We start from the raw sequence: 19006 nt of genomic DNA, 5'->3' as shown, positions 1-19006 counted from the left end.
CTCTCCCTCTATTGTAATCCTATTTATTGTGCCTTGCTCTTTCCTTTTCTTAATTTGCCAGGCAAGCCATCTGCCAGATTTATTTGAAAATTGGAAACTCTTTTGTCTTAATTTTTTAATGTTCCACTCCACTTCCCTATTTATTATTGTGGCAAATTGGGCTTGCAAAATTCTGATATTTTCTTTTGTTTCCTGATTGTTAGGCTTCTGAATTAATTTTTGTTCATTATCCATAATCTGCCTTAAAATTTCCTCTTTTCCTTTCTCTCTGTTTCTGTTTTTAATTGCATTTTGTTGGATGAAATGCCCTCTTATTACGGCTTTACTTGCATCCCAAACTATGTTGATGTTGGTACCTTTGCCGCTATTATCTGCAAAATAGTCTGTTGGCTTTTTTTTGGTATTTTCTATAATTTTCTGGTCATCTAGTAAATATTCCTTTAATCTCCATCTGAAGGTTCTTCTTTCGGAACTCTCCAGCTCGTATTCTATCGGACTATGGTCAGAGATTACTCTCGGTTTTATTTCTATTTGTTTGATCCTGGGGCATAATTCACTCGATATCCAAACCTGGTCTATCCGTGACATCGATTGGTGTGGCTCAGAATAAAATGTATATTGTTTATCCAGTGGATGTCTAAGCCGCCAGATATCTACCAGATTACAATTTTCCACCATTGAAAAAAAGGATTTTGGTAGTTTCAGAGGTTTCTTACTAAAGGGTTAAGACAGGAGGCAAGTCAGCTGTGTTGTACCTGTTAATGTTTTCAGATACAGCCAAGTTTTGTGGGTGGGAAAATCTTGCTTTGCCTCATCGCCTGCTGGTTCCTGTGTGTCTTAAAGTAATAGCGAAAAGTGGTTTTGGAGGAAAGAATTGATGAAAGGCTGATGACTCCACCTCATTTACTGCTGGAATGGGGGATTCAAACCTGGCTTACTTATGTTTGCATTACCATGGTGCCCCGTGTAATATTTTTCGCGGTTACTTGAATTGCGTATGACCAGCTGTCTATAAATAGCACTTGTATTAAGTACTTACATGCCCCACAAATTCTTTCTCCCTTCACAAATAAATTTACAGGACACACATAAATCTTCACCGAGAAGTCATACATTGCAAAATAACATATTTTTTTTTTAAAAAAAGAAGAAGATCCCATAGCATTTAGAAATCAACTGAACATGTTTTGACACCTGTCTACAGATGATTTCCCACTTGTGTCATATTTTGGCTATCATCGCTCGCCGCGAACATGAGCAACTCCTTGTGAACTTTTGAACCTCTGTAGTCTCATTCACTCATCGGGATAAGAATTTGCATTCTTCCAGCAGGTAGCTCTCTTTCTCTCTGAATTAGCGTCCTGATTCTAGTCCCAAACAGTGGGAAATGGAAACAGTGGCCTGCCCTTTTAGAAAGAAAAGAACGTCATGTTGATGCCTCCATGTAGATAGGAGCCTTCAGTTGCCGGGCCAAATCCACAGAAATGTAGATTTATGGTTCTCGGTGTGAACTTGAGGCTTCTTTGTATGGCGAGTTGCACCAAACAATTCACTCACTGTGCACAGGTAGTTCAGATAGATGAGTTACTGACACCTCCTGTTTATGCTTGTTTGATGGCAACATTTTGTGGATGGGTGGCAGTTGGTAACCATGAGGCTACTGCCTTTGAAAGACAACTAAGGACTAGGGAGGCCAGCACCCTTGCTTGCAAGTGCTGCTATGCAGTGAAGGCATGAGTGCTGTGGTCAGTATGTCTACAAAATAATAGTTTACAAAGCTATTGTACTACCAACCTTACTGTACGCTAGTGAGACATGGACCACTTATAAACGCCATCTCCAACTCCTCAAAAGATTCCATCAACGGAGTCTCCTAGAATTTTTGCACATCACTTGGGAAGACAGGTGAACTAATACCAGTGTACTGGAAGAAGCAAAGAGCACCAGTGTCAAAGCCATGACTCTTTGACATCAACTTTGTTGGACTGGCCATGTGTGCAGATGCCTGATTATTGTCTTCCAAAGCCACTACTCTATTCTGAATTTAAAAATGGAAAGCTTAATGGTGATGGTCAACAAAAGAGGTTTAAAGACTCTCTCAAGGCAAATCTTTAAAAAAAAATGTAGCACTGGCCTGCGAGCTCTCCAATTGGAGAACAGCCTTTACCAAAGGTGTCATGGGCTTTGAAATTTAAAAAATTCCTTCCAGTTACACTTTAGAGACCAACTAAGTTTGTTACTGGTATGAGCTTTCGTGTGCATGCACATTTCTTCAGATACACTGAAACAGAAGTCAACAGACCCTTATGTATACCCTTCTGAGTAATACCCCTCCCCACCCTCTCACTATATATAAGGGTCTGTTGACTTCTGTTTCAGTGTATCTGAAGAAGTGTGCATGCACACGAAAGCTCATACCAGTAACAAACTTCGTTGGTCTCTAAGGTGCTACTGGAAGGATTTTTTTTATGTTGTTTCAACTATGGCAGACCAACACAGCTACCTACCCGTAACTAGAACTATGGGCTTTGAAGATGCTTGAGCTCAGGACAAAAGGGAGAAACGTACTAAGAGGAAGGCACGTTCAGCAAACCCTCGTCGTGATCAACATCCTGCCCGGAACCCTATGTCCCCACTGTGGAAGGACATGTGGATCCAGAATTGGCCTCCACAGTCACTTATGGACTCACTGTTAAGACCGTGTTCATGGAAGACAATCTTACTCGGCTACAAGTGATAGACAAAGAAGAAGATGTATTTCTGATGTCATGACACATATTTGTGCTGGGCAGCTGAACCACATAGCCCTTGTATCTCTCTGTGCTTCCACGGCTGAATATCCACTAAGGATGTCTACTTTCTCTTGGGTACTCGTCAGTCACAGCTCCCTCTTCCCTACCAACCTACCTCATCCGCTGGAAAAGGGATACTTGAGGTTCTTGGTGATAGAGGTGACCCCCAGACCCTCACCTGGTCTTGCCACAGCTGAGACCTAGAACACCACAGAATGCTCCTTCATTTCTGTTTAGGCCAACGTAGCTAGCAAAAGGCGGTTCTTAATTTTTTTTAAAAAAGTAACGTGAACAGTTTGATAGGCTAACGTGAAATGTCAGGCACACTATTCAAAGAAGAATTTCTCAATCCATTTAAAAAAATTAAGCTGGCGTGAATTGGGTAATTTTTATGTTAAAGTTTATACATGCTAGTTGATGCATTGATATTGAATTGATTAGGTTTTTATAACAAAATATTAAGATTCCTATGATAAACGGCATGTTCATAGGGCAGTTATGATGCTGTTATATCCTGCACATGGGTAATATTCAGTCATATAAGACCTAGCTCTGAACTCCAAGAACCACACTAAGCTTGCAGCAATAAAACTAGTAGCATGTTTTCAAAGCTAAGCAGGGTCCGATATGGTTTCAAATTGGATGAAATTCCTGCATTGCACTGGGTTGGACTAGCTGACCCCTGTTGTTCCTCCCAACTATGATTCTATGATAATGTGTATAATAACACAGTATAAAAAAGATTTTCTGTTATCTCCCTTTTCTGCTTTCTACCACAAACATCCGAAGTGTGGAAACTTTGCTGTTCTGGTGGATTTCCATGTTACGTCGCGTGACTCCAGTAAGGACACTGTGTGGTTTTCTGATCGTAAGAGAGAGGTAAGGCTCAATCATTTGTGCTTTAAAAGCACACAATTTAAGCAGGGTAAGCAGGAGATTGCATTGGCTTATTCACATTTGGTTATTGCATGTTCCTAATATCTTGGGAATTTTTATTTGTGCTGCTGGAGGCTCCCTTTTTTTTTTTTTTTTTGGAATTGATATGATATTTGAAGATACTGCAGGGGAAAACTCTGGAAAAATGACTTGAAGTTTACAGCATGTCATTCTTTGGAGGAGAACTACCTGAAAATGATTCACAGATGTTATTTAATTCCGAGTAGGCTTGCTAAGGATGTATAAGACTGAATCAGATAAGTGCTGGAGATGCAAAGAGGTGGAGGGAACGTTCTTTCATATGTGGTGGACTTGTAAAGGGTTAAGAGAGTAGTGGGAAATGATCTATAATGAATTGGAAAAAAATGTTTAAAAGTACTTTCCCCAAAAAACCCAGTCCTTTCTGTTGGGGATAATTCAGACTAAAATTACCAGTTGTCAGAAAAGGTTATTTATGTATGCAACAACTGCGCCCCGTGTTTTGTTAGCCACAAAATGGAAAACAAGCGAGGTCCCAACCAAAGGAGATTTAAGAAGACTGGAAAACGTTTAATGAATATATGAGAAATAACTGTGTACAGCTGAAAACGCTGGCAGCATTAAGATAAATTCAGCAATGTAAACAAGTTTTGATGGCTGCAGTAGTGGGATACTGAATGGTATAGTTTTTGTAAAATATGCAGGCATCTATGATATGTAAAATGAATCATGGAAAGAGAAGAAGGGAAGTCATTTATATTTTAAGGATGTTTAAATTAGTGTTTTAAATTGTAAAACAGAAAATTTAATTAAAAACAGATGATGGATAGATAGATGATAGATAGATAGATGATAGATAGATAGATAGATAGATAGATAGATAGATGATAGATAGATAGATAGATATAGATAGATATAGATAGATTTGAAGATACTGCCTGCATGTATGATCTGGAGTTCATGATCTTATAGAACAGCTGAAGCTGCAGGAGAGCCAGTGTGGTGTAGTGGTTAAGAGCGGTAGTCACGTAATCTGGGGAACCGGGTTCGCGTCTCCGCTCCTCCACATGCAGCTGCTGGGTGACCTTGGGCTAGTCACACTTCTCTGAAGTCTCTCAGCCCCACTCACCTCACAGAGTGTTTGTCGTGGGGGAGGAAGGGAAAGGAGAATGTTAGCCGCTTTGAGACTCCTGAAGGGGAGTGAAAGGCAGGATATCAAATCCAAACTCTTCTTCTTCTTCTATTTGTGCTATTGTGGCAAAGGAGCACCTTCCTTCCTTCCTTCCTTCCTTCCTTCCTTCCTTCCTTCCTTCCTTCCTTCCTTCCTCTTGCTTCTCTTCACTCCCAACTGAAGGGGTGTGCCGGTCTCACTGCTTCCTGTATGTCATAGCAGCCCATAGAGCAGCATATGTAGAAAAGAAAACATTTAGATTTGCCTAAGGAAGAATAAGAGGACGTGGGTGGCGCTGTGGGTAAAAGCCTCAACGCCTAGGGCTTGCCGATCGAAAGGTCGGTGGTTCGAATCCCCGCGGCGGGGTGCGCTCCCGTTGCTCGGTCCCAGCACCTGCCAACCTAGCAGTTCGAAAGCACCTCCGAGTGCAAGTAGATAAATAGGGACCGCTTACTAGCGGGAAGGTAAACGGCGTTTCCATGTGCAGCTCTGGCTCGCCAGAGCAGCGATGTCACGCTGGCCACGTGACCCGGAAGTGTCTCCGGACAGCGCTGGCCCCCGGCCTCTTGAGTGAGATGGGCGCACAACCCTAGAGTCTGTCAAGACTGGCCCGTACGGGCAGGGGTACCTTTACCTTTAAGGAAGAATAAGGGCAGTGATGTGTTGCATTTATATTCTGCCTTTCCATTTAAAAGACAGCAACTAAGCAGCGTCAATCTTGATGCTTACCTTTGGTTACCTCCCCCACTTTGCTTGCCTTCTCCTGTTTGCCAAATCCCTTTGCCTGCAAGCTTGAGGGACGTCTCTTTATTTTGACTGATGTCTACAAAGTACGGTACAAAAGCAAAGAGCAGTCACTTTGTTGCTCCTGCCCTCAGCTGTAAGATTGCTCAGGGATTTGTCACTAATCTATTTTCTATTATTTCTCTCCTCTACGATGTCCAAAATGCTCACTTAGTATACGTGGATCTAGGAATGACCATGATGTACTTAGAAATATATGCAGTTGATTTCAAATCAAGTTTAGAACTGCAGCCTGCATTGCTTTTCAGCTTGTTTGCAAAGACTCTTCACGATAAACAAATCTGAGAATTCATGAGTGGTTTCTCAGACCTTATAGAAGATGCTCCAACCTGTCTGAAAACAAATATTTCTTCTAGGATGTCTGCTTGCTGCTAAAAGATGTGGTTGATTCAAGGGTGACGCAGTACCTGAAAGGTCGCAAACGGCACGGACAGTCGAAGGAAACGGAACACGCAAAAGTTAATCCTTTGTCTCTGAAAGGTAGGAGCTGCTTATAACAACAAACGCAGTGCGATTTCCCCCCAGTTGTTTTTTTGCTTAAGCTTTTGAGTGTTCAATTGTCTCATTACCTAGACTCCCATCAAATAGACAGGCTGAACACCTTGGAAATAGCTGAGTGCCATTAGAAATTATTTTGCCTATGGTAATGTTGGCTTGGAGGGGGATACAGTCATTGGGTCAAGCCAGCACAAGGCATCCTGTCCATTGGGGTACAATGGTCCAGAATTCAGTATAGACCCATAAGACAGTCAGTCTACCACCTGAAAAGACAACAACCCACTGTTGGGGTGAATAGAAAGAAGAATTTCACTGGATGGCAGCGAATTAGCTAGTGACTGATAGGGCCGACTAGCAAAACTCCATGGCTCAGGCTGGTCCCTTGGTTTGCTTCGGCCTTAGGATGAAAATTGTCTCATATAGGGTGAACACAGCTTCATGGAGCTAATAGGGCATTTGTTCATTTTTGCTGGCTTGCTTCTTTAAAATAGCCACTAGGTTATATCATGAGTGAATAGTAGGGCATCTGGTGAACTGGATTTGCCCCACGAGCCACCAATTTACTACTGCTATTCTAAAGCCTTTTTTGTTTTTTACTAGAAAAGCAAGAAATTGCATCTCTCTGCTCTCCATTTGCTGTTTTGGGGCTGATATTGCCTAGTCTTATTTCTAAAAGCAGTATGGATATCCTTTCCCCATTTTCAGAAGACTTTGTGCACCCCAAGTTTTTCTCCCTACGGCTACTGTGTCTGGAAGGGATAGTGTGAAAAGGATGTCCTGCAAATGAATGAGTAAAATGAGTTTGGAGAATGTTTTGGTTTGATCAGTTGGATAAGCTCTTAGGAGGTGGGACAGAAAAGCCTCCATCCCCACCCCTCCGGATTTCTTGTAGTACGGATAGCGAGAGAAGATCTGCCTAGTTTTCACAACATTTTTATTTGCATTTGTGCATATCCATCCCATTCTCCTTTGCTCTGCCTTTCCCTCTGTTGCCTCTCCTGCTGTTGAAATTTAAATTGTAAGTTCCCCGGGACGGAGGACTGCCTTTCTTCTTTGTTGCTTTGTAAAATGCCACACACACTGATGGTTTTACGGAAATAAACAGTAATAAATGTATGTGCTGGGAGGAGTTGCCTGTGTGCCTGTTTTGACTGGATTATTACAGGCCTGGCTTCTTGGAAAGTGGGGCAACTAGTCTGTTTGCTTTCTCTTCCACACTTTGTAGTCCTAATTCACACTAATAGCAGATGAGATGGTAAACCTGTGCCTGGTCTAAACTGCTTCAGACCATGGCTGGGAGCTCATATGAATGGATCTGGCAAAATGAAAAGCTCTACGCACAAAAATTAGACAACTAGATGCCGGGGGAAGTTCTTGACTCATGTTCTCTGTAACATACTAGTTTCCTGCTTGGATGCTTTTGAATTAAGTTTTATGGAAATGTTTTCTCTTCAGCCATGTAAAGTCCCACCTGCAGCCTGAGGACATACACTCTGGATCAGAGATTGCCAATTTTTTTTGGACCAGAAGGCAATTTTCCCCCAACAAAGTTATAATCATAAATAAATAAGAATAACAATGTGCACCCCACCACCGAGACCATTCCATCGTAACTATCCAACCTCCCAAAATTTAAACGCCTCTTGCGATGGTTTGACCCCTTTCCATTTTAACAGTACGAATTCTACAAACAGCCTCCATATCTCCTCGAAATCATTTCTCCTGCATATTCCCTGTCTTACCTTAATGGCACATTTTAATTTATCATTAATAGCTATACCCCACACCTCTTTGTACCATTCTTCCATTTTATATTCTGCTTGCCCCTTACACTCCCTAGCTATCACAATTCGTGCAGCTGTGAGCAAGCCCTTCATAGCCTGCAAACCTTCCACCCCATCATAAACCTTCCACCCCAGGTGCGCAGCCTGGGAGTCATTTTGGACTCACAGCTGTCCATGGAGGCGCAGGTTAATTCTGTGTCCAGGGCAGCTGTCTACCAGCTCCACCTGGTACGCAGGCTAAGACCCTACCTGCCCGCGAACTGTCTCGCCAGAGTGGTGGATGCTCTCGTTATATTCAACACTGAGTATTGAGATTTTGTGCCCTTAATCATTTTGTGCCTGGGGTAATCGCCCCGTAGCCTCCCCACGCTACACCACTGACTGAGCCCCAAGTCAACAGCAGATGCTCTTGCACCAGAATTTCATTGCAGAGAACCCAACCCAACACACATTTGCTGCAGAAGCAGGTAGCGATGTCGGGAGTGGCACACATTAAAGCTCAGCCTCACTTCTCCGTGAACATGGCAATATGTGAGTGGCGCATGAATTGGGCTCAAATCCTTTCCCGTCCAGAACTCTCATATCCAGGGCCGGATTTAGGTTTGATGAGGCCCTAAGCCAGTGTTTCCCAACCTTGTGCCTCCAGCTGTTTTTGGACTACAATTCCCATCATCCCTTGCCACTGGTCTTGCTAGTCAGGGATGATGGGAGTTGTAGTTCAAAAACAGCTGGAGGCACAAGGTTGGGAAACACTGCCCTAAGCTACTGAAGTAATGGGGCCCTTTATATGTCCAGCTGTCCTTTGTCAACAACAAATTGTTGCTGTTTTTTTGTGTTGAATATATGTTATATGGTAATTTATGGACCTAATAGGTATCTAAAGCCATTTGCACATGTTGACATGCAACCAGTCCATGCAGAATGCAGGCACCCTATGTATAGAAATGAGCAAACCAGTGATATTTTAGGGAGCAGGCTAGCAGGCGAGGCCCATTACTTACATCATAGGAGCCTACACAACACAAAACACTGTTGCTGTATGTAGGTTTTATTTTATTTGTTTTTTATCTTATATTTTGGAAATGTACATCCAGTTTTTCCCCCTTTAATTTTTTTGGGGGGCCCCCAAGAGTGTGGGGCCCTAAGCTATAGCTTGTTTAGGTTAATACGTAAATCAGGCACTGCTCATATCCCTTTGGTTCATCTCACTAGGTTTCCAGACAAAATTGCTGACAGTAGATAGATGTGAGAATGGGAAAAAGAAGAGTTTGGACTTGATATCCCGCCTTTCACTCCCCTTAAAGAGTCTCAAAGTGGCTAACAATCTTCTTTCCCTTCCTCCCCCACAACAAACACTCTGTGAGGTGAGTGGGGCTGAGAGACTTCAGAGAAGTGTGACTAGCCCAAGGTCACCCAGCAGCTGCATGTGGAGGAGCGGGGAATTGAACCCGGTTCACCAGATTACAAGTCCACCGCTCTTAACCACTACACCATGCTGGCTCCTATATATCTATCCATTTCCACTCGCCAGCCACTTCTCAGGGCTATCTGCCACCAACTGCCCCTAGAGAAGGATTGCAGGAGAGAGATTCAGGCAGGCAGGCTGCCCTATAGGAGGGATTATTGTAATTTGACATCATTGATTGTGATTTTATACTTATACGAACGAACGTAATGAATCACCCCCTTTCTCTGTTTCCCCTGCAGCTTCCCACCACCACCCAAAAATTGTCCGAAAGTTCTTTGAACCCCAAAGGAAAGATTTGACGCAGGGTGCTATTGATGGTCATGACCGTTCTCATTACCTGCCCCCCCCCCCCCCGGTATATATTTCACAAGTTTCAATGGGATTTCTCAAGCATTTGACCTGCTCTGGAATTTTTTTACTGGGAGCAGCAGGCAAACTTTAAATGAAAGCTCTTTTCTGTAGCTTCGAGGCTTCGCTGTTGAAATATTGAGCGGAGAAAGATAATTAAGGGATTAGATATCATTAAACGTCCCAAAAATGCAGAGAGCTGGATATGCTAGTAGGGATGCTAAATATTTATGTGCCTACATGGGCTAACAATTGTTACGCTCTTAAAAGAAATTAGCCAGATTAGACAATCAAATCTTTTAGCACTCTTGCGAACTTCTGCTTCAACCAATTATCTCATCTACTGTGTGTCACATTTTTTAATATATATATATACTTTTGATTTTAATGTATTTTTTCCAGATATGTGAGGTTTTCGGTCCCTGCAGCAAAGAAAAATGGCCTGTCTTAAAACATAACTGAGAAGCAAAGAACAGAGTATTTCTAATCTAAAATGACTGGGCAGTAAAGTGGGGGGAAATACTGAGATTTTGGAACAGAGCAAACAATGGCAGTGACACGTACAGAAATGTTTTGGATCACTGTGGGCCTCCTAAGGCCTGCTTTGTGGTTTTGAAGAAGGCTTTGCTGAATTCAGTCGCAAAGCTCTTCAGCTGCCAGTTTTTGCTGGGAAGGGCACACCTGCCAGGCTATTTCGGATAACTCAGCAGCAAAAAAGGCATTTTCCCAGGCTCCCCAGGTGAACGGTCTTTAATAGCCGTGGGAGACAGCTTTACGCTGCTCAATCCTGTGCTGCAGATTCTTGCTGGCAGCCTCATCGATGTCCAAGTCAACTTGTCAGGTACTGCCTTAGTAAGCTTTCCGGAGGAGGCTGCAAGTGACCGGGCAAGTTCAGGGACTTGCAAAGCAAACCAAGGAGGCTGAAATACCGCTTCCTTCAAAATGCTATAATTAGGGGCAAAACAACACTACTTGCAGCACCAAGCTTAGTCCAGCATGCTGTGGTTTCTGTGGTTAACTCGAAAATCCCTCCCTCTCTCTCTCTCTCTCTCTCCCCCCCCTCTCTCTCTCTCACACACACACACACACATTTTTATTAAATTTTCTTTACAAGTTAAAAGGTTGCTTAACAACCTTAAACTATCAATGACTTCCCTTCTTCTCTTTCCATGGTTCATTTTGCATAACATAAATCCCTGCATATTTTACATAAACTAAACCATTCATTATTCCATTATTCCATCCATCAAAACTTATTTACACTGTTGAATTTATCTTAATGCTGCCAACTTTTTCAAGTGTACACAATTTCCCCCATATATTCAATAAACATTTTTCAGTCTTCTTTAAATGTATGTTCTTCTTGTTCTCTTATTACTATATGTTAGGTCCGCAAGCTGCGCATACTCCATCGATTTAAGTTGCCATTCTTCTTTGGTTGGGACCTTGCTCGTTTTCCATTTGGGTGCTAACAAAACATGGGGCGCAGTAGTGGCATACATAAATAACCTTTTTTGACCCCTGGGATTTTTTTTTTTTATTTTTTATTTTTGAGGTCCTTACAGGGCCCTGACAGCAAAGGTGGGTCTGCTAAATTACGAACTGCCTGAAAGAGTCTCCTGCTGCTGTTTTCTGCAGATGCAATAGAGGCGGTGAAGAAGGTCCTCTTCGCCGTCGCTATCGCCACTTGGTAGTGTCGACGTTGAGGTCTAACCCGTGTCCGGTCTGACTCAGAAAGAGTTTTCTGGCGCTCTAACCATATCAGTGATTGTTTCATTGCCCTTAATGGTAAAGGTAAAGGGACCCCTGACAATTTGTCCAGTCGTGGCTGACTCTTGGGTTGCGGCGCTCATCTCACTTTATTGGCCGAGGGAGCCGGCGTACAGCTTCCAGGTCATGTGGCCAGCATGACTAAGCCACTTCTGGTGAACCAGAGCAGCGCACGGAAACGCCGTTTACCTTCCTGCCACAGTGGTACCTATTTATCTACTTGCACTTTGATGTGCTTTCGAACTGCTAGGTTGGCAGGAGCAGGGACTGAGCAACGGGAGCTCACCCCGTCGCGGGGATTCGAACCACCGATCTCTTCTGATCGGCAAGCCCAAGAGGCCCTGTGGTTTTACCCACAGCACCACCCGTGTCCTTTCATTGCCCTTAGCCCTGGAGAAAACCACGGGGCTGTCCAGATTCCATGCAATCAGAGCCAGACAGTCAATAACCCTGGTTAACTCCGCGTTCCAGGGAATCAGCTGAAAGACCATCAACATGAGATAAAACATCCCTCTGGAAACCATTTAGATCCATCCAAATCGGTCCCACTTCCCTGCAGAGTGGAAGCGTAGCTTATTGGGGATGGCCTTGCGGGCCAAATTGGGGCTTATTTCCAACTGCTAATATAAGCATTTGTGGTAGGCTGGAGCCTCCACGGGCAGGTGCCTGAGATGATAAGCTGACTGGATAGAGGGCCATTACCTACATCCAGTGGCCCCTAAAAGCTTATTCTACATAAGTGATTAATCTTCAAGGAGCCACAAGAATTTTGGTTGTGGCAGCTGCCGTGGGCTAACCTGGCTAACCCTCAGGAATTTATTCTTTTTTCAAAATGAAAATGTTGCTGCCGCCTAAATAGAAACAGCTATTTTAAAAACAAACGAAAAGAAAATGTTGGCGCTGTCAGTTTGCATTTAGGGTCTTTTGCATTCAACACACTAAAGACATAGGATGCGGCTGTTGATCAGCTCCTCTAATTTTTCTAATCTCTAACCACAGGGGTGTGAACAGAGTGACAAAGGCCTTTGTCTGTAGTTGTCATATCAAAGGCACTTTTCCAAGTGAAATTGGTATCATTTGAATGAGTTCCAACTCCCAGCGGAAACAATTTTTTCCTCCTCGTAGATCATACGCTTTTTCTCTCAAGCCTACATGCCGCGATGAGGAACTAGGCTTTAGGGAAACTTTGAATTTCTGTGGAGGTGTTTAAGCCTCCTAAAAATAATGTCAGGATCCAGTCTTGGCTTATTGGCTCTCATCCACTACATTGCTGCTTCCAGGCACAGATCCATGACATGCGCAGCCTCTCCTGACTCAAATGTTACAGGGAAATAGAGCTGGGTGTCATCCACATACTGATGACACTTTGCTCCAACTCTCCTAATAGCCGTTCTCAGCAGTTGCACATACCGTATTTTTCTCTCTATAAGACGCACCAGAACACAAGACGCACCTAGTTTCTGGAGGAGGAAAACAAGAAAAAAAATATTCTGAATCTCAGAAGCCAGAACAGCAAGAGGGATCGCTGCAAAGTGAAAGCAGCAATCCCTCTTGCTGTTCTGGCTTCTGGGATAGCTGTGCAGCCTGCATTCGCTCCATAAGACACACACACATTTCCCCTTACTTTTTAGGAGGGGAAAAGTGAGTCTTATAGAGCAAAAAATACGGTAAATATTAAATTGCATTGGCAACAGGATAGGGCCCTTCAGCACTCTAGTTGCCAGGGAGCCACACCATGCTATTTTCTGGAACCATACCTGCACGTAAATTCTCTCCCCCCCCTCAAAAAAATAATGTTTTATTGATTTTCATACAATTTAACAAATTCAATTAAGTTTCACTGCCGTCTTTCCTTAATATTTTGACTTCCCATCTTTGCTCCCATGATGTTTATGTTCAAATCCTTTATCTACTGCCTTAAATGTTATGCAGTAGTCTATTCAAAAAGGGCCTTTCATCTGATCTGGTTAGTTTGCTACCTGTAATTAGCAAATTATATGCTAAGCATCTTTACAGTAAGCTTGTTGATTGGATAACTGATGAAGCTGTTTTTGCCGCAGAGCAAACTGGGTTTAGACAAGGCAGATCCAGTATAGACCATTACTTTGTACCAACCCATTTGATAGATAATTATGTTAAGAAACCAGGTGCCGTGCTATACGCAGCTTTCATTGATTTGGAAGCTGCATTTGAGTCCATCTCTCGATTAAGACTGTGGGATAAGTTGGACTCTTCAAGTATAGATAAAAGATTGTTGTTCTTGATTAAATGTCTGTATAAAAACACTGGAGGAGACTCTTGAGAGTCCCATGGACTGCAGGAAGATCAAACTTATCCATTCTGAACGAAATGAGCCCTGAGTGCTCACTGGAAGGACAGATCCTGAAGCTGAGGCTCCAACACTTTGGCCACCTCATGAGAAGAGAAGACTCCCTGGAAAAGACCCTGATGTTGGGAAAGATGGAGGGCACAAGGAGAAGGGGACAACAGAGGACGAGATGGTTGGACAGTGTTCTCGAAGCAATCAACATGAGTTTGACCAAACTGTGGGAGGCAGTGGAAGACAGGAGTGCCTGGCATGCTCTGGTCCATGGGGTCACGAAGAGTCGGACACGACTAAATGACAAACAACAACAACATAAAAACACTGTGCTGAAATTGTATTGCTGTATAAATGGGCAGCTCACAGAATCCGTACCAGCCACAAATGGAGTTAAGCAAGGTTGTATCCTAGCTCCCATTTAATTTATAGATAACATGCATCCTACATTGCATTCCTTTATCATTCTCATTCCTTTGCTTATATTTCAAGTCCCTGCCTGGAATTTCATCTGATCATAGTATTTTCTCAGATAGTCCGAAAAACGTTCCAGTCATTCCTCCCCCCACAAGCATTTCGCCTTTTGGGGTCTCTTTATTTTTGGCTGTTGAGTGTCGCCATGTCCACATACGGTGAGGGGGGGAAAGTATTTGATCCCCTGCTAACTTTGCCCGTTTGTCCACTGACGAAGAAATGACCAGTCCATAATTTTAATGGTAGGTTTATTGTAGCTGTGAGAGACAGAATAACAGGAAAACCCCCAGAAACCCAGAAGACAAAAGTCAGAGATTGATGTGCATTATAACGAGTGAAATAAGTATTTGATCCTTTTGCAAAAGATGACTTAGTACTTGGTGGCAAAACCCTTGTTGGCAATTACAGAGGTCAGACGTTTCTTGTAGGTGGCCACCAGGTTTTCACACATCTCAGGGAGTATTTTGTCCCACTCCTCTTTGCAGATCCTCTCTAAGTTAGTAAGATTTCAAGGCTGATGTGTAGCTACATTTCTTCACATGTAAAATGGAACTGCTGCAATACAAAATCTCTGATCCCTAATCTTTTGAAATGGTTCAGGGGAATATTGTGAGCAATGGTGTCCAAAGCTGCTGAGACAGCCAGCCAGATTAACAGGCTCTCACTCGCCCATCTCTCTCCTGGACCAGGTCATCAGAACGACAAATGGCCGATTCGGTCCCCAAACCTGACCTCCCTAGACAATGGTGACTTTTGGAGCCAATGTATTTGTGAAGTCACACGCAGAGCGGCAGTAAAACACCGCTCCGCAGCAACAGTTAAATATGAGTCAGTGTGTCATGGAGCTAAACACTAGAGATCCATGGGATATCTTTAATTACTACTTGTTCCTAATAGCAGGTAAATCATGAATTAAGATGGCTCCATGCAGGTAAACTGCTAATTATTGCATTTTAAAGAGTAGTGTGGAAAGACATAAAGTGCCTTCTCTCACCCATGTGGTTTGGGCAAGTCTTTAAATAAATGCAACGGCCTGGTTTGCATGTAAGGTAAAAAGTAAAAAGGTAAAGGACTGCTGGACAGTTAAGTCCAGTCAAAGGTGACTGGGGTTGCGGCGCTCACCTCACTTTCAGGCTGAGGGAGCCGGCATTTGTCTGAAGACAGCTTTCTGGGTCATGTGGCCAGCATGACTAAACTGCATCTGGTGCAACGGGACATCATAATGGAAAACAGAGCGCACGGAAACGCCGTTTACCTTCCCGCCACAGCGGTGCCTATTTATCTACTTGCACTGGTGTGCTTTTGAACTGCTAGGTTGGCAGGAGCTGGGACAGAGCAACGGGAGCTCACCCCGTCATGGGGATTCGAACCGCCAACCTTCTGATCGGCAAGCCCAAGAGGCTCAGTGGCTCACCACCTGCGTCCAATAACTGGCATTTAGATCCATTGCTGCTTCCTACTGTGGATGCCGAGCCGAGCCGTCATGGCTAGTAGCCACCAGTCCTGTCCTCTGTGAAGTTGCTTGTTCATCTTTTAAAGCCATCAAAGTCACTGGCCATTGCAGCCTCCTGATGAAGGGAGTTTCCTAGTTTAACTAGGCGCTGCATGAAGAAGTACTGGTGCACAGTGAGAAAACCACCAGCACATCGCTCCTTCCCCTGTTCCTGCTGGGCTTCCAGGAACTCAGCAATATTTTACACACACCCCACACAAAAAAAAGCCATGAGGAGTAAGCCGCGAACAAACTTTAGTTACAGCTTGTAGTTTGTTTAGAACAGCATTTCTCGATTTAGGTTCCCAGCTGCTGTTGACTACAACTCCCATCATCCCTAGTAAGGAGGACCCGTGGTCAGGGATGATGGGAGTTGCAGTCCAACTGCAGCCAGGGACCCAAGTTTAAGAAACACTTGTTTAGAGGATGACAAACCACAAGCAGTGGCGTAGCGTGGGGGGTGCAGGGGGGCCGGCCGCACCGGGCGCAACATCTGGGGTTAGGGCAAATCCACAGGTTAGGGGGCGCAAATCCACGGGTTAGGGGGCGCAAATTACTTGCCTTGCCCCGGGTGCTGACAACCCACGCTACGCCACTGACCACAAGACCAGGTTCAGATATACAATGGTACCTCGGGTTACATACGCTTCAGGTTACAGACTCCACTAACCCAGAAATAGTACCTCGGGTTAAGAACTTTGCTTCAGGATGAGAACAGAAATCGTGCTCTGGCGGCAGCGGGAGGCCCCATTAGCTAAAGTGGTGCTTCAGGTTAAGAACAGTTTCAGGTTAAGTACGGACCTCCGGAACGAATTAAGTACTTAACCCAAGGTACCACTGTAATGCCAAGGCTTGGCTCCTAGTATAGCACAGGAGGAGAAGGAGCAAAGCAACCACAATTTTCAGCAGTTATTTTCTTATCATTGCATTTACTAGAGATAAACTAGGAGATTTTGAATGACTTTATAAGGAAGGTAGATTTAGAGGTGTGGGGAAAGGAGACAACGGGGCAGACAGATAGTCAAAGCTGGGGGAAAATATGGGAGAAATGTACCTTGGAAATGTTAAAGAGATCTTCTTATATGCCACGGTTGCAGCAAGAGTTCTCGTTGCGGCAAATTGGAAAAGTGACAAAGTCCCGTCAACATTAGAATGGATTCAAAAATTGGCTGAATATGCGGAATTACATAGCATGACAGGGGGAAAATATAAAATAAACCAAAACAGGTATTTATCTCAAAATGGGAAGCTTTTAAAATATATTTGAAAAATAACAATTGTAGTCTAAGGTCATTTGCAGCGTACGAATAATTTCAGTAGCAGTTGTAAGAATGATGTAAAACCTCTTAATAGATCAAGGGTTATTAAACTTGAACAAAACTAGTTATGTAATGGCAATGAACAAATGATACAGAATCTGTAATAAGGAATAGACAGGAAGTCTGGTCGATAGAAAAAGACCACTTTTATTTTATGATTTGAAGGCTATTGATGTATTAATTCTCTTCTTTTTTGTTTGGTGGTGATGGAAATTTGCTTTCTTTTTCTGTTTGGTGTGTTAAAGTGAATGATAACAATCAAATCTTTAAAAAGAAAAAAAGAAAGAAAATGTTGTCCATAAGAATAAAAGAATTTTTTTATAAATTAATGGTATTTAACACCAGTCAGATTAAATCAAATAAACAATGAATATTCGGTGTTATGTTGAAGGGGATGCCAGGAAACCGGGAATTATGTTCACATGTGGTGGGGGTGTAAATATGTACATTCCTTTGGCAAAGGGTGTTTAAGGAGATAACAGAAATCACTGGGTTAAAGCTGACTGAAAGCCCAGAGGTAGCATTATTATTAATTTACGATGGGGTAGAAGGTTCACAGGCTGGGAAGGACTTGCTCACAAATTTATTGACAGCTGCATGAATTATGATAGCTAGGAAGTGGAAGGGGCAAGCAGAATATAAAATGGAAGAATGGTATAAAAGATGTGTGGGATATAGGTATTAATGATAAACAAGTGCTATTAAGGTAAGATGGGGAATATGGAGGAGAAGTGATTTTGAGGAGATATGGAGGGTGTTTGTAGAATTTGTACTGCTAAAACGGAAAGGGGTCAAACCATCGCAAGAGGCGTTGAAATTTTGGGAGGTTGGATAGTTACGATGGAATGGCCTCGGTGGCGGGGTGCACATTTTTATTCTTATTTATGTATGATTATTACTTTGTCGAAATAAATATTTTTATGGGGAAAAAATAAAATAAGGAAGGTAGATTTATAGCAAGTGTCATACCTTGGGTTACAGACGCTTCAGGCTGCATTTTTTTGGGTTGCGGGCCGCCGAAACCCGGAAGTACCAGAGTGGGTTACTTCCGGGTTTCGGCGGTCGCACATGTGCAGAAGCGCTAAATCGTGCATGTGCAGAAGCGCCGAATCACAGCACACGCAGATGCAGGTTGTGAACTCTGCGGGTTGTGAATGTTGCGGGTTGCAAATGTGCATCCCACATGGAACTCGTTCGCAACCCAAGGGTTCACTGTACTTACTTTTCAATACAGTTGAAAAATATGAATACAGTGGTACCTCAGGTTACAGACGCTTCAGGTTACAGACTTTGCTAACCCAGAAATAGTGCCTCGGTTTAAGAACTTTGCTTCAGGATGAGAACAGAAATCAGATGGCGGCAGCGGGAGGCCCCATTAGCTTAAGAACAGTTTCAAGTTAAGAACGGACCTCTGGAATGAATTAAGTTCTTAACCCAAGGTACCACTCTAGTGTAATACTATAAAGCCCATTCAAGCAGGATTTTGTTTGTGCTGTACTTTTGTACTGTTTTATTGTTGTTAGCCGCCCTGAGCCCGGCTTCAGCTGGGGAGGGCGGGATATAAATAAAATTTACTATTGTTGTTGTTGTTATTATTATTATTATTATTATTATTATTATTATTATTATTTACTATGTGTCATTCACCTGGTTCAGATTAAACTGTTTGCAAAAGAATTAAGGCCATGGAAGCCATTGCATTTTATCCAGGGATGTAGTATATACTGTGCAGGAAGGAATGCAACTTATAGCTGATTCTTGAGCATTTGCCGCAACAATTGCATCTACAGTCAGACCTTGTTCTGCATCCGCCTCCGCTTCGGCGAACGTCTGCAGCAAACACAGAAGTAC

General features: G+C 43.1%; 1 protein-coding gene across 5 annotated transcripts in view; it reads left to right on the top strand.

Annotated features, from left to right (window-relative positions):
• Nucleotides 1-19006, top strand: part of SLX4IP (SLX4 interacting protein) — a 99001-nt gene that overhangs the window by 55438 nt on the left and 24557 nt on the right. For 4 of the 5 annotated variants that reach the window (XM_028722232.2, XM_077926450.1, XM_028722231.2 and 1 more), the window contains 2 exons: nt 3582-3671; nt 6039-6162. In XM_028722232.2, coding sequence (XP_028578065.2) covers nt 3582-3671; nt 6039-6162 — 214 coding nt within the window. The remainder of the gene's footprint in view (nt 1-3581; nt 3672-6038; nt 6163-19006) is intronic. The other variant, XM_077926451.1, reaches the window with a different exon arrangement.

Source organism: Podarcis muralis, chromosome 3, assembly GCF_964188315.1.
Source record: "Podarcis muralis chromosome 3, rPodMur119.hap1.1, whole genome shotgun sequence".
Classification (NCBI taxonomy): domain Eukaryota; kingdom Metazoa; phylum Chordata; class Lepidosauria; order Squamata; family Lacertidae; genus Podarcis; species Podarcis muralis.
Note: the sequence above shows the minus strand (reverse complement) of the source record. Positions and strands in the feature narration are given on the sequence as shown.